At 42.7% G+C, this 14,878-nt stretch overlaps 1 protein-coding gene across 3 annotated transcripts in view; it reads left to right on the top strand.

Moving 5' to 3' along the window:
• The window catches only part of DAAM (disheveled-associated activator of morphogenesis-like protein), a 148,858-nt gene extending 134,971 nt beyond the window's left edge, over positions 1-13,887 (top strand). For all 3 annotated transcript variants that reach the window (XM_075674992.1, XM_075674993.1, XM_075674991.1), the window contains exons 20-24: positions 946-1,160; positions 2,003-2,064; positions 4,450-4,642; positions 6,167-6,337; positions 9,557-13,887. In XM_075674992.1, the coding sequence (XP_075531107.1) occupies positions 946-1,160; positions 2,003-2,064; positions 4,450-4,642; positions 6,167-6,337; positions 9,557-9,913 (998 nt within the window). In that variant the 3' untranslated portion in view covers positions 9,914-13,887. The remainder of the gene's footprint in view (positions 1-945; positions 1,161-2,002; positions 2,065-4,449; positions 4,643-6,166; positions 6,338-9,556) is intronic.
• Positions 13,888-14,878: the final 991 nt, after the last annotated feature.

Raw genomic sequence — 14,878 nt, 5'->3', positions numbered from 1 at the left:
TGTCAGTATCTCACAGTATTTTTTGTGGGTACATACATACATACATACATACATACATACATACATACATACATACATACATACATACATACATACATACATACATACATACATACATACATACATACATACATACATACATACATACATACATACATACATACATACATACATTCATACATACATATTGTATGAATACCGGATTATACAGACATGGCATGTTGACCTGATATGTAGTGTCAGTGCATGCACCTTATTTTGTGCATAATCAAGTGGTAAATAACGACATAAAACATGTACAAGCAGTGCCGCTTCATAAGTACCTGTAAAGCACACAGACGTCTTAACGAAACTAAGTGTGATCTCCAATGGTTTCTTTGAAATTTCTACTATTTATACAACCCCCATTGTCTGGCCACTGTGTATGTGCTCATCCCTGGGCAATCTCACACAGGGAGTTCAAAAGTCCTAAATGTGCTTGCACATTTTGGCTGTGATATAAGTTTATCTGAGATGTAGATGTGTATCGTTCTACTATCTTCATACACCTCGTCACACAATTCATGCTACGTCAAGGATCAAGCATGGCCATTGTCGGACAGTGTGTATCCACTTGAACTGGTGGTTTCACTTCGGTCAAGCTTGTGAACACTGTAGTGAATAAACATAATGAACGCCTGACAATAATGTTGTAACCTGGGCGGGGCATAAACGTTCCATGAGATCACTCGTTGAAAAAGAAGAGCGCAGATGCAATTTTATGCTTCCCACTTAAACGTATACAGCACATATTGAACCACTTCCCCGAAGCTTCGATTGACATAGGTTTCAGCATGCTATTTAGACCTACATAATTTTTTGAGTGCCTTGAGTGCACGGTACCTACGCCTACGGTTGTGCACTGCTAACGGTCCACATGATTCATTCGATCATCTCGTGTTTCAGCTGTTGTGGAAGCATCGAAGGAGGTACAACGGAGCAAACGGCTCAAGAAACTCCTGGAGGTTGTGCTGGCTTTCGGTAACTACATGAATCGCGGCCAGCGGGGGAATGCAGTGGGTTTTAAACTGTCCAGTCTTAACCACCTTGCCGACACCAAGTCCAGTACCAACAGGAACTACACCCTGCTTCACTACTTAATTGAGACCCTAGAGAAGAAGGTGAGTAGTCAATTTCCAGAAAAGTGTTCATGCTTGAGTTACAAGGAAAAGTTGAATTGATTTCTGTTTGATGTCAAAGTAGTTGCTTGGAGTTTACTTCTACGCTTGCGGTCTTAACGCAACAGCAAGCCACTTAGCTCTTCAGTTCACTAACATTCACCATATAGGTCTCGCTATAGTTTACTTCAACCACTATTTTCGTGTTTTAGCCGGTCATGTGATTAAAGTCTGCTGCCTATAGGTAAAATGTTTCCTGCTCCAGTTGTTGATGGACATTCCTACAGCTGTCGATGACAATTAAAACCAGTCCTTCATCTAGATCAATAAACACATTTTTAAATGTTTTCAATAATTTAAAAAATTTAAAAGCTTTCAGTAACTCTGCTGACTTAGCCTGCAGAGTTCCAGAGGTATTTCCTAGCTTACCAAGGACAAATACTTGCAAAATAGATAGCCGTTTAGTACTCGAGTCCTGTTGAAATTTTATGCAAGTATGGTCAGCCAAAGTGCCAGTCAATTTGGCATTTGGTTTCGAGAATTTACAAACAAATTATTGGTGCTAAGGGTAAGCACAAATTTTCGAATGGCAATATATTTAGTGCAGCAGCCCGGTCATGTGAAATATGTCTTCAACGGGACACAGTATCAAATATGGTTGCCCCGTTGGAAGTGAACCTGAGCCCAATGGAACATGAACAGGAAGAACCTTTAGTTATTCCTTGCTCCCGATACATTTTGTAGCACTTGGCAGAATTTTTCTTGCCATTATATGCTGTCATTCTTGCTTACTTTAAGAAATTTGTGCGCAATGTATTAATATCATTGAACTTTTTCAATTGCAGTTCAAAGATACACTGAAACTGGAGGAGGACATACACCACGTTAAGAGAGCAGCGAAAGTGAAGTGAGTATAGAAAACGTTTTTTTTTATCATATGAGAAAAAAAAACGCTTACTCTCTGAAAAAGCTGACAATCTTTGTTTTTGACAAAGTTTTGTTACCCTGTTATTGTTCTGCTGAGTGAGTACCAAGAAATATTTAAAAATGTTTGAAGAATTTGCGCTGTAGCTAGACAGCAGTGACAATGTAGTTATGGTAAATCTATAAAGCTGTTTTAGAATAAATTGTCAACGGATAAATGATTTTGTCATGGAGAGAGAAATTTTCTTGAATATTTAAGAATGCCTCACTCTTTTTCTGTTAGGAACAACACACTTTAAAAATAGCTGTTTGCTCATGCGCAGAAGATGACCATCATAGCGTATTAGCTAAGGTGGTGGGGACATATTGTCAAATTGTCATGATGCTGAACGACCCGACCATGGCACGACTCAGTGTCACGAAACTAACTCTTTATTGATCGAACTTATGCCCACAGAAACAAGGTACACTCAGACACCACGATAGTGGCGAGCACAGCTGTATTTCGTTGAGACCTGATCTATGGGTCAAGTGCGTCGGATATTTACACCGTGGCTCATCATCCATTCCAGCGTAATTGATGGTTCTTGTGCACTATCTAGAATGTACACCACTGTTCTCCTCCCTCATGTAATCTGATTGCGGACAAGATTATTTTGCTATGGTATCGGTGACAAGATTCAAGGAAGATCTGAAACATAAAAGCGCCTCTGGCGGGGAGCACTAATTTCGTAATGGTTGATCGTGGGTGAAGAGATAAACAAGTGCGAGTGTCAATATATTACTTTATTTGAACATTGTGCAATTAGTCCTCATTTATAATCTAGTCGTAATAAGAACACTTTCTAGCATCACCCTCCGGGTACCAATAGCAATTTTGCATGTCAAAATCATGTAAACCACTCTGAACAAAATATATTGCAGATAAAACAGAGAGGTAAATTCCACCGACTGTTTAGCCTGAGATGTTTCACGAAGCTTCCAACGAACATTGAATGTAACAAAATATACAACTACGAAGTCTACTTTGTAATTTTGCACCAAAAGTATATGTATTGTGCCGTAAGCTTTATCTGCTACACTTTAAAAGCTACAGATAGCTTACGTTGGTTTAGTACTTACGTGAGGTCGTTAGAACGTTTGCGTGAATTTTTAAAAAAGCTCATTCACAATACTGAAATTCACCTTGCGGAGCAGCACATGCCATGTCAGTTTTGCCCAGTTTGGGCGTTTTAATGGAAATTCTTATTATTGTGCTATATATATTTTCATTGCGAATGAAGATATGTAAACAGGTATTGAGCTAATGAGAAAATTAATCTTCGTAGCAGTATTTTTGAGTCCAGGTTCCGGTAGTTTTGCTAAATAACTTGTAAAATAAAGCGAAATATTAGAGGTGGACAAATATAAACTATTTCAGTGCGAATTGAATACGAACACTAAGTACCGAATATAGAATATCCCAGTGCATGCGCATATATCTACAGCAAGTACATTAGGTATAATTAGGCACCACGACAGTATGTAGTAGCGCAATAAGGACAGCAAACTATCGGAGACATTATGATATTTAAACAGAAGATTAATAATTGTTATTAATATAAACTACACAAATCACCTTTCAAATTTTTTTACAGCCTGGCTAAAACAACGCTTGCAAGAATGAGTAGTTGCTGTATCAAAAGTTATAAAAATGTTAAAGGCATGGCTGCAAAAGACATAAGACGTTCTGGGTAAGGAAAATATCATTGGCTGTAGCATTAATATGTAACTGCTCCATGACTAGGCTGTAAGAAATACAACATGAGAGACTAAACACGAATGTTACAGCTTGTAATGTACCCTTAAACGAAGCTTCGCATTACCCATTATTTTTCTAAATTTCTTCGAAAGCTTTTGTTTTCGTTTCACTTCCGATAAATTATGATACTTTTTTTAGCAGACGGAGAACACTAACCGAAGTTTAACAGTTGGTTGTTGCGGTATCTCTGGTTAGTTATGGATATTCGAAAATACGAAATGGTTCATTTTCGAATACAATTAGTTAGTGTGTAATGTTCAAACCGAATTACAACTTTCGAATATTCGCCCACCATAAAAAAATATGCTTAGACTTCAAAATTTCGCTTATCCTTTAACAATGCAAGAATTATTATCAGAACCACTCCAGCCATGACCATTTAGAAGCACTTATGGGCTTATAAAGAAGCTGAATAAAATGGCATATAGCTACAACTACTTCTGAGCCATATTTAACACTGCTTTTAAGCTCACAAATCATCAAAATGACCATGATGCATGGAGACTGCAAGTAGACGCATTTACAGGTTCAGTGTGCCGATCTTAATCTTAACGACTTCCTTCGCAGCCTGGGCGAGCTTGAGAGAGAGATCAGGGATCTCAAGACCGGCCTCAACGAGGTTCAGAAGGAGCTGGACTTTCTGCGAGGACAACCGGCCCAGCCAGGCGACAAGTTCGTTCTCGTCATGAAAGAGTTCATCACCGGCGCCACGTACAAATTCTCGGAGCTGGAGGACAGTTTCCTCGACATGAAATCGAGGGTGAGTAGTACCCTGCTGCAGGGTTAGTTTCTTGACGGGAATATTGTCGCGCAGTACTCGGTTACTTCATCCCTGATTGTTAAGACTGAAAGAAACGCTTCTCAGACCAAATAAAAAGGGAAAGCGAGTGCCTCCGTACTTTAAGAACGCCTAAAAAAACGGCGTGCGGCACAGACTCTGAGGACATGAGTGGTGTTTGCGCAGATGACACTCACTGCGGCCTCTTTATTCTGCGAATTATCCCGCCAACTGCACACCTGAACCTTGCAACCTCTCCTCGGATTTATAGCGTGGTGTATGCCATTATTCTCGGACACAGACCATCCAAAAAAATCGAACTGTAATATGACGGTATGTGTGTGAGCGAGCGGCCAGTCTGGCGCCTTTGTGCTTAAACGTGCGAGGTACAGTATCGTTGCGACATCTAGCTAGCGCTGCCCGACAGAGACGCACGCAGGCAGGCAGGGTGCTCCGTGATGTTGGTTGTTTTTAGTGAGTATGGACAAAAGAGTTCGCAGCGTGTTACGTACCATGCCGAACATTTGCGCCTAGCTATACGGATGTTTAGGGTGCTGTACGACTTCCATAGTTAACAGTAGAATACTTCGGCGAGACGCTTGTCAGGAATAATACATGCAAATATATATTTCAGCGTACGGCTAATATTGTGCGAGTAGCCACGTTCCAACTTTTCAAAATCCCGATAGTTATTATGCCTATTGCTCATGAAGAAGTGCTGACCATACTTTAACCTGTAGAAACGAAATAAGGTATTACAGCTACTGAAATATAACAGGAGAGGGAGGAGGTGAGATATACAAGAGCATATCTTGGGGCAATACCTCACAAGAACATGTGCTTATCATAGGCGGAAAATTAGTAATTTTGGTTGGGCCATCCAACAACAATTATTATTTTAGAACTACGTACCACTATTCTTCTGGAGATATTGACACAGTTTTTCGCACATAGCGTCAATAAATAAGCGTAGCTTTCATAAAACACTCTCAGGCGGTGATACTACGGTGGGCGTTGCCGTGAATATACTCTTGTTAGAAACCCAGTCTACCACCCAGGAAATTCTCATAAACACGATGAGCTAGAATGGTCGCCATATTGGAAAATGTCCGTACGTAGTCTCTTAAACATACTTTCTTTCTGCATCATTCACGAAAAGAAATTTACGAGCATCGTATATATGCAGAGGTGTGTCGTCTCCACTAAGAAAAGAATGAGAAAGAAAGGAAAGCAATGCTAAGCGCTTAGCCGACGCATTAATGCTCGTAGGACAAAGAATGTCCCTGAAGCAAACATTTCAACAAGCGCATTTGTCTTCAACAGGGCAGCAACGCGAAGGCAAGACTGCTTGTCCAAACGTGTGGCTTTAGCGACATTCCTTGTCCCGCCACTGTTAATCACATCTTCTTAACTCATCTTCCGGTTAGCTTCTTTCTTGCTCAAATTTTAACCGACGTATGAATTTTTTTGTAACCTGAGCCTTGTTCTGTTCTTCCATTTTGCCAGTACGAGAAGACTGCGCGGAGGTTTGGGGAAGACCCGGTCCAGGTGCCACCCGATGAGTTCTTCAGCATCTTCGACTCGTTCCTGGTCTCGTTCAATGAGGCCAAGAACGACAACGAAAACTTCAGGCGGAAGAAGGAGGACGAGGAGCGGCGCAGCAGGCAAGAGGCCGAGGTGAGAACAACTGGGTCGCAGCTGGCGAGACATTCTCATCATCGTTAGCCTAGGTTCAGGGAACTGGGTTTTCCTCCTTAAAATCTAAAAGAAAGGAAGTTTTCGTGCTGCTGCTGCTCTTTTCTTACTCTCAACGAACTCTCAACTCAAGAAGTTACAGCAACGGTGCCTTCCCCGGTTCAGCACTTGCCTCGCATTAGGAAGGTACTGGGTTTGAATCCCGGTGCCACCGAGAACGCACAGCTTTTCAAGCGAAGCTTCTAGTGCCCCACTCGTGTCGGTGTTTGTGTTGGTGTTGCCGCTCGAAAAAACACAAGCCGCGCGAATGTAACATTACTTGGCGGGCGGCGGATTCGAATCGCCCACCTCCTGGTTGCGAGACCCCGAAGCTAACAGATGTAGCCGCTGTCGCTTCATCAGACGTGCCTACTAAAGCGGGGTTTTATATACATGGAAAAGTAGACGCAGCGCAAGGCGCGAGCCACTCACAGGCGTCCTCTCTCTCCGGTGGAGGGAAAGGTTGTGATCGTGTGTTCGCTCGCCTCGCGCCCGCCATTTCCCCCAGTTCTGGCCTGCCAGTCAGATGGGGAGGCCGCGTTTTGTTCGTTCTGCCGAAGAGAACGCTGCGTTGAAGCAACGGCAGCTGGAGCGGCCCACACTTCGTGCGTTCAGCCGAAGAACAGGCGACGTTTGATGAACGCATACATCTTAAAATGTTTTTGATTTGACTTGCGCTGGAAGATTGTGTTGTGTGCATAAAGTGACCATGTTTCCCAAACGTACAGCTTACGTCGAGAGGCTTAGATGAAGGCAACTTCGCTTTTTTGTTCAAGAACGAGGCCAGGTAAGAGTGACGAATGTTACATTGAACGATGAGCACCATAAAACGCAAAGGGTTTAGGACAAACACATTTTCCACGCTTTTAGGTCATATAATGGCCGGGCACTTGGTGGACAGGGAGCTGTACCTATCAGTGCGGCAGCGTTAAGGGCCCCGTGTCCCAGAATATAAGGCGTCGGCATCCCGCGTCCAGCGCCGACTGTCTTTGAGCGAAAAATATTTCCGAACTATGCGTACCTAACCGCGCAGGCTCTCTGTGTAGCGCAGGGACATTACTAAACTAATTGAATTTCTCAATGTAAAATTCGTCAGAAAAATCGTAAAGTGCGACTTACACATAACCTACAGACATGATAGCGTCGAATCGTAATTTGAATATACGAGCAAACATAAATCTGTTACGCCGAAGCGCAAACCCCTTTTACAGCGTTTGTACTGTTCACAGGGCGGCGTGCCCGGCTTCTTGCTACACTATCCAGATGGCGCTCGCTTCGGTGCATACGCGGCCCATGCAGGAAGCCGCGTTTCTGCCAGAAAGCTCGCCCACATGCGCAGCGTTCACTGTCAGCGTTTCCCAGTAAACGTTATGGTTACATAAGCCGCCGTGGCTTGGAAGCGTGAGAAACAGTCAGGGATCTTTGAATGCTACCGCTTTCCACTCTCAAAGGCGAAGATTAAGCGTCCTCCAAAATATTTTAGAGGTTCGGTACTTGCGGCCGCTAGCACAACCCCGGTGGAAGCTTTACGACAAGGCCGTCTGTGGTTGAACAAAGAAAATTCATAGACCACTCCTAGAAATTTATTCCAGAAGTAGAAACTCTAACCAACAGTGAAAATATACGAGCGAAGGCGCGTCGTTATCACATAAGTTGGTTACAAACCGCACTAGGAAAATAAAAAAAGGAATAGAAACATACCCGTACGCCCCCTTTTGAGATATGAACCACGACATTTAACCCAAGGACAAGGCCGCGGTTCATCTCTGCCCAAGGTTCAAGTTTATTTGAGTTTATGAAAACATTATTACAAAATTAAATATGCAGAAAAGGGTCGCATCGTCAGGTGAACGTAGCGGTACCCTCTATACGTAATTGATAGAAGGAAATTACAAACGAGCTGAAAAACTGAAATTTATGTAAGACGATAGAAAACTGAACCAACTGTAGAAATAGGCAGAAACATAAAAAGTGAAAAGGCAAACTAATCAATTCACTCTAATTATAGAAACACGAAGTAGACAAAATTGTCTTATTTACTACGCCAGAAATTTATTCCAGAAATAGAAACTCTAACCAACAGTGAAAATATACGAGTGAAGGCACGTCGTTATGTCATAAATTGGTTACAAACCACACTAGGAAAATAAAAAAAGGAGTAGAAACATACCCATGCGAATGCATGTGAAATAGGGTATTTACTAAAAATATGTTTTTGATTTATTTTGAAAAATAGAAAGAGGCGAAGATGTTTTGATGGGGTAAGGAACACAATTTCATATTCTAATAGCGCGGAATGAAGTTGTCATTTCCCTGCAATCAGTATGTGCTTTAGGAAGCAAGAAAACATCTTTGAGGAATGTGAGCAAGGTTAGCATTCGTCAAGGAATTCAATAGAATACAGTGTTACGTGAGCTCATGACAAAAAATTGACCGCCTTTCCATTACCTTGAAGAGGGGTACACGCGAAGCTCAGGATCCGCGGCTCTTCGTTGTCGTAACGCGTCGGCTTCGCGGTACCTCGCGTTTTGTATTATTGCTATTCATCGGTGCTTTTGCTTTCGAGGCATTAATATGGCATATACTACTGTGCACACAGTGCCCGAAGAGATTTAAAGGGACACTAAAGAGAAAAGGAATTTTACCTGTAATACAATTTACCGTTCAGCAATATACCAAGAAGCCACTCTTACCATAAAAGGCGCTGATGTAAACCAAAAGTCCGCAAGAACGAAAGGCGGGTGTCGACGCCGCCTTGAAGTGGCCAAACAAGCTCGACGTGACATGGTAGATAGCTGACGGCATCTGCTAGGGCCCAGTTATTTGTTAATTGGTAAAAACGGACTACGTTGTACTCTACAAAAGACGAAAATTGAACTTTGCGAACTTTCGCGAGCTTTTACTGAGCCAACGAGGCGCAAATGCGAAATAAATACCTTCAAATCTCTTTCGTCACACATACCGGCACTGGAGTTCCATATCGAAGTTTTAAAGAAATTGAACTTTCTCCGTATTTTAATCTGATAAGAATCAACCCATTATCACGGCACTCACGAAAATAGCTTTCAAAGACCGCTTTATCAGCGTAAACTGACCGTTTGTATGTAATATCCGTTTAAGTCATTACGCTCTTTTTTTTATTCCTCCGTTTTGTCCTTGCAGAAGCGAGAACGCAAGGACGGAACCCTCAGAGGCCTGGCCGCACTCCGAGCCAATGGTTCGGCGACGCTCAACGGCTCCATCAACAGCCTCAAGGCCGGTGGACCCGCCGCCCTCAACGGCAGGGCAACGGCCGACGACAAGGGAGAGTTCGACGACCTCATATCGGCGCTCCGCACGGGCGACGTGTTCGGCGACGAGTTCTCCAAGACGCGCCGCAACCGACGCCGCGGCAGCAGCCCTGCCGCCAACAACGCCTCGTCGCTGCTGGCCGAGAACGGGCATCACGTGATCGTCAACGGGTCGGCAGTGCACGACACCTCTCGGGACCGCATAGTGACGCGGAAGCTAAAGTCATGAGGCCTAGTCTAGCAGTCTGCCTCTCCTACCCTGTATTGCACCTTGTTCACACGTGGTGGACCGATGGGCTTGATTTCTTCAAAGACGGCAGTCAGCGCGGGCTTAACAGCTTTTGTCATAAGTGCGTACACTAGTTAAGGCCTCATGACTGTCACCTTAACGTGCTGAAAAGTGGTTGAGCCGTCCATGAGGCCTTCTCAATCACTATGCCCCCATCTGTTTTCTGCTTTCTTTCTACAGGATGAACCGTTGGGTTTTTTCCTTTCAGGGCGGAAGTCAATACTAATGTTACAGCTTCTGTTATAAGTACATGTAAGTCAACCCCGCCAGACTTTCGCCTTGACGTGTTGCGAAGAGTTTGGCTGATGTGAAGCCTTGTCCATAGGACTGCTTCTACAGTTTTGTGCTTGCTTTGTTCGTAGAGGATGAACCTTTGGGCTTGCTTTTAATTCAATGCGGTAGTCAGTGCTAACGTTACAGTTTCTGTCACAAGTACTTAAGCCACTTAATGTCTAATGGCTATTGCCTGACATGCTCATGAGTGGTTGGGTCGGTGAACCAATGGGTTTGCGTTTTCTGTCAGCGCGGATGTTACATTATTTTTATTAAATGTGTAAATGTAAGCTAGTTAAGGCTTGGTCATTGCACTGAGGGGATAAGATGTCGCAGGAGTAATGGGCATTTCGGTTCAACTTTGAACAGAAATGCAGTACACGGAACAGGACCGAAACTGCAGTTTTACATTTTGTTTATCAAAGCTTCCTTACTGAACTGGGCACATTAGTTTTACGTTATGAAGGTGCTGATGGCAACAAACGAAGTAGTCAAGGACGACCGGCCTGGCGATTTTTTTTATCGATACGATGCAACCTTCCTATTCGATTATTATCGTTTGGGGCACCGTGCTCATTGTGAACTTATCTAATACGTAGCTTGTAGCTCTAGCTTTGGAGATAAACCTCCTTGCTGTAAATAACCTCTAAAACAACTTTTGCTAGCGTGTCCAAAATAATGGGTGGTGAACTTTTCTGATTCTGGAAGCACTGAAACGTTTGAAGCAAAGATGGATGGAAGTAGGCACGGAATATCAAGTGACTACATGCGCGTACTGGTTGTTTACTGATATGGGTTTACGAAACGGCAGCATACGCAACTGTACAGGTAATTGAAAATTTACAGTCAGGTTGCGTATGTGTGTTTGGTAGACACAAGTGAGTGAGCATTTCTATAGTACTTAGACACATGTTCCACCCTCTTGTCTGTCTTTTAGTTGTGAAGACTCATCCATTTCTAGATTAGGAGAAAGAGTGCCATATAGAGAAGTGTCACCACGCAGCTACATATGGTAATTGTGTCATGTGGCCCAGTTCCTGCTCGGGCCTTCCGCAGTGACTCTCGTACTTGTGAGACACTGTAACCTATCCAAACACAAACAGTGACTGTTATTTTGCGTCGATTTGTGTTTGTGTGACTGTATCAGTCTGTTCGCTATGCGAGGCGAAAAGGCAATGTATTACAGATAAACATATCTTAATGTAAAAAGTCTATCCGGATGCTTATAGACTTTGACAAGCCTGCTTGGACTTACGAGTACGTGAGCGGGACGTTTCCAGAACTTAAGAATTTACTTGCGTAAACTTGTGAATAGCCATCGTCACTCATAGGAGTCGGCCGCAAGGAAAGGTTATAAGGTGCTGATCTAATGTAATAATCGTTCTGTTGTCGATAATGCGTTCGCTTCTGGCAATTTCTGTGAACGCACATTTAAAATTTGGAGGCTTTACTCGAAATCTAGCGGTATGAGAGAACGCGCGCAAATGAGTCTGTTAAATAGATTTACCGCGGTAATTGGCAACTAAGGTAGCTTTGTATTTTATTGTGTAACTAAAGTTATGTGCGAACAATTCACATATAAGTCACGTATATCTGCAAGGAACTAAGGGTAAATGCACAGATATGATGACGAGATCAAAGTATTGGTCAAATGTAGAAGGATCAATAAAAGCCGCCTTTCTAATCATGTAAACTATGTCCTCTAGGATAACTTCAGTGTTGTAATTTTACCTACAATTAGTTTGTTTTCTTCAGAAAAGCATTGAACCAGACAACAGGTTTCACAAATACGTGAATATAACGACTACATATGTGATAAGGTGACTCCGTTGTACAACAGGAAGAAGGAAATCGAAGCGAAATGCATTCCAGTGTTGCCGTATTCACCAAAATAGAAGTGCAATTTGATAGATAATGTTTCCGAGTAAACGCGTTTGCATACTTTCTTATTCCGTGTTGTCCTTGCCGTTGATATCGTGCTCTGATTGTCCTTCTTGAAAAGATAAGCATCGTATCGCAAGTAAGATGGCGTCTATAACAGCTATTTAGCGACCGCCTTGATGATGTTTTACTTATACCGATCATCTTACGTCATGGGTTTTCATCTAAAGCAAACTTTGTTGCGATCGTGTAACTCTTAACATTTTAATTCTTATAATTACGCTGTTCGTTTTAACACATTCTAACGCGCCTTTAGGAAGTTTTCTTTCTCATTGGATGTTATCTGCTAGTGTACAGTATGCCCCACTTTAACACGCCGCTCCTCATTAGTTCTCAAAACAATATGACTTGAATATATCATCAGTCTCCTACAGAAAAGTTTTTTATGCGATACACTACGAAAGGCCTATATCGGTAAAACAATTATCGGCTACGTTGTTGAAGCGAACGCTCTAACCACTCCCTAAATAATTATTTAATGTTTGCTATAACAATGGAGCTTAGTGTGCAAGTGTGGACTAACAATTGTTTAGCGAACTTCAGCCTGATCCACAAATATGCAATTGTATGTTCTACATTTTCATTTTCGTTCTTTTACTGGCCTAAAGACCTCACACTGTCTGTTTAGTCATCTCTGTGCTATCACACACTCTTGGCGAGCTGAATGTCTGGACAAGTTTCTCCAATTGTGACAGCTTTGCTAACATAGCACAAAGAAAGTGTTGTATGTTACATTACTTAGCTGGTCTGTGCATCATTACGAACTGTACAATGCAGATGAACTCTCACAAAGTCTGTTTGTCAGTTACCGTTGTGAGCTACATATAAATATATACATACATAACATTTGTACATAAGACAAACAAGTCAACTGTATATGGACAGAGTGTGTGTTTTTGTTTCTTCTATATAGTGTACATAGCTATTGCGCACGTTCATCTGCAGTGCTGAATCCTCGCCTATGAAGTTGTGTGCTAGTAAGCACCCCCCCCCCCAAACATGCAGCCACCTGTTTCCAGCGAAATTTCGTTTCTTGAGCCTTCATTTATTAACTGTCACTCACTATCACGATAATGCTTTTTGACGTAACATACAGTATATGTCGTGCGAAGTTTTGCTAACCATCCGTGCTTTCAAGGTGTATTGAAGGACCTTGCGCAACCTTTTTTGTGCCGCTCTTTCTCGCGAGCGTTTTGTACTTTTATATTCCCTAACCGTCGTGCTTAAATATCTGCTACACTTGTGTTTCCATTTATTTCTAGCCTTTGCCGGAAAATTATTTAGCTCCGATGTCTAGTCGTAAGTGTGAGATATAGAAATGCGAATACGAAACATTATTTACACTAAACGAGGTTCGTGCCAGCGTACGCACGCTCGCGGTTTTCCTAAGTCAAGGTTGCTCTGTGCCCTTAACCGAACAATTCTCGCCGCGATTGCTAACGTGAGGCAACCCGAAGAATGCGTGGGTTGTCAGCAACCCACACACTGGCACGAGTCGTGCAATGCTGCTTGTTCCAGCCTCAGCTGTTCGCTCCATTCTGTCACATGTCGGCGGAGTTGAGACCATTGCCGTGTTGAGAGTCGAGCGGCCTGTCAAAATGTTGAATGTTGTGTGTGAGATCCCCGAGTTTTTTCCTTGTTTTTTTTCTTTACTTTCTTTCGTATGTGTAGAATAAATATACTGAGATACCTTAACGAAACTGATGTGTACTGTTTGCATTTATTCCTCGTCCATTTTTTTTTCACAACGCCAGAAAAGCACCCACGGCTGTTATATAGTGTCTAAAGCATCCTGCAATTAAATTCAGATGGGCTACATATGTTAAGATATGAAGTGCATAACCATACAGTTTCTAACTAGTGGGATCTGTGGCGCTAGTGTCAATAGGACCTGCAAAAATAGGGGTTCACCGAAAGCAGGAATGATGGAGGTGCCTTAACTACATTGCTGAAGCTTTAACCGGCTTTGTGACCATGCAGTTTCATCACTTTCAACAACCGAATGCTTTATGAATGCAAATAATCGCAATGATTGAGCGCATATGCAGATACTAATTTCCTCGCTGCCTTTAGAGTACAGTGAATGCTTCATAATTTACAAAGATAAAGCGTAATAAGTAACTTCACAAGCACGTTTGAACCCTCACACACGAAGGTGAGACAAACCCGCCTGTATGGATCAACATTGCCTTAGTGGCTGAGCTTTGTAGAATTATTTTTGTTTGAAACTCTGTTTGCCACGACATCATACAGCCGACACGTTTGCGTAGTAATGGGATGGGAAGCTGATCCTTAATCTGACCCATTTGTTTCAAACTTAGCGCTAACGTGGCAGACGATTCTGTGAATGAGGTCAGATGATGACGTCCGTGGCACGACGTGGAAACTACCTATACGAGGTCACTGGTTCGATACGCCAACCAGGATTTCGTGGCGTCCCGAATGATTGCTGGCATTCAGCGTCCCAAATCAACAGAGGGTCTATGAGAGACAGCTGTGTGTAGAACTCCGGATTAAATTTGACCACGCAGACTACAGTGACACGCGCCCAATGCTTCGCAGAAAAGCTTAGCACGGCCATCGCTGCCGTCACTCGAGCCCACGTAACGTTGCGCTCGGAAGCAAAGCGAAAAAAAAACCCAACGAGACAATGTATGGACAGCAGCATTCTCATAAAAAAAAAGCCTTGAA

The sequence above is a fragment of the Dermacentor variabilis genome, chromosome 11 (genome assembly GCF_050947875.1).
Source record: "Dermacentor variabilis isolate Ectoservices chromosome 11, ASM5094787v1, whole genome shotgun sequence".
Classification (NCBI taxonomy): Eukaryota; Metazoa; Arthropoda; class Arachnida; order Ixodida; family Ixodidae; genus Dermacentor; species Dermacentor variabilis.
The sequence above is the reverse complement of the archived record's forward strand: the minus strand, read 5'-3'. Positions and strand labels throughout refer to the sequence as shown.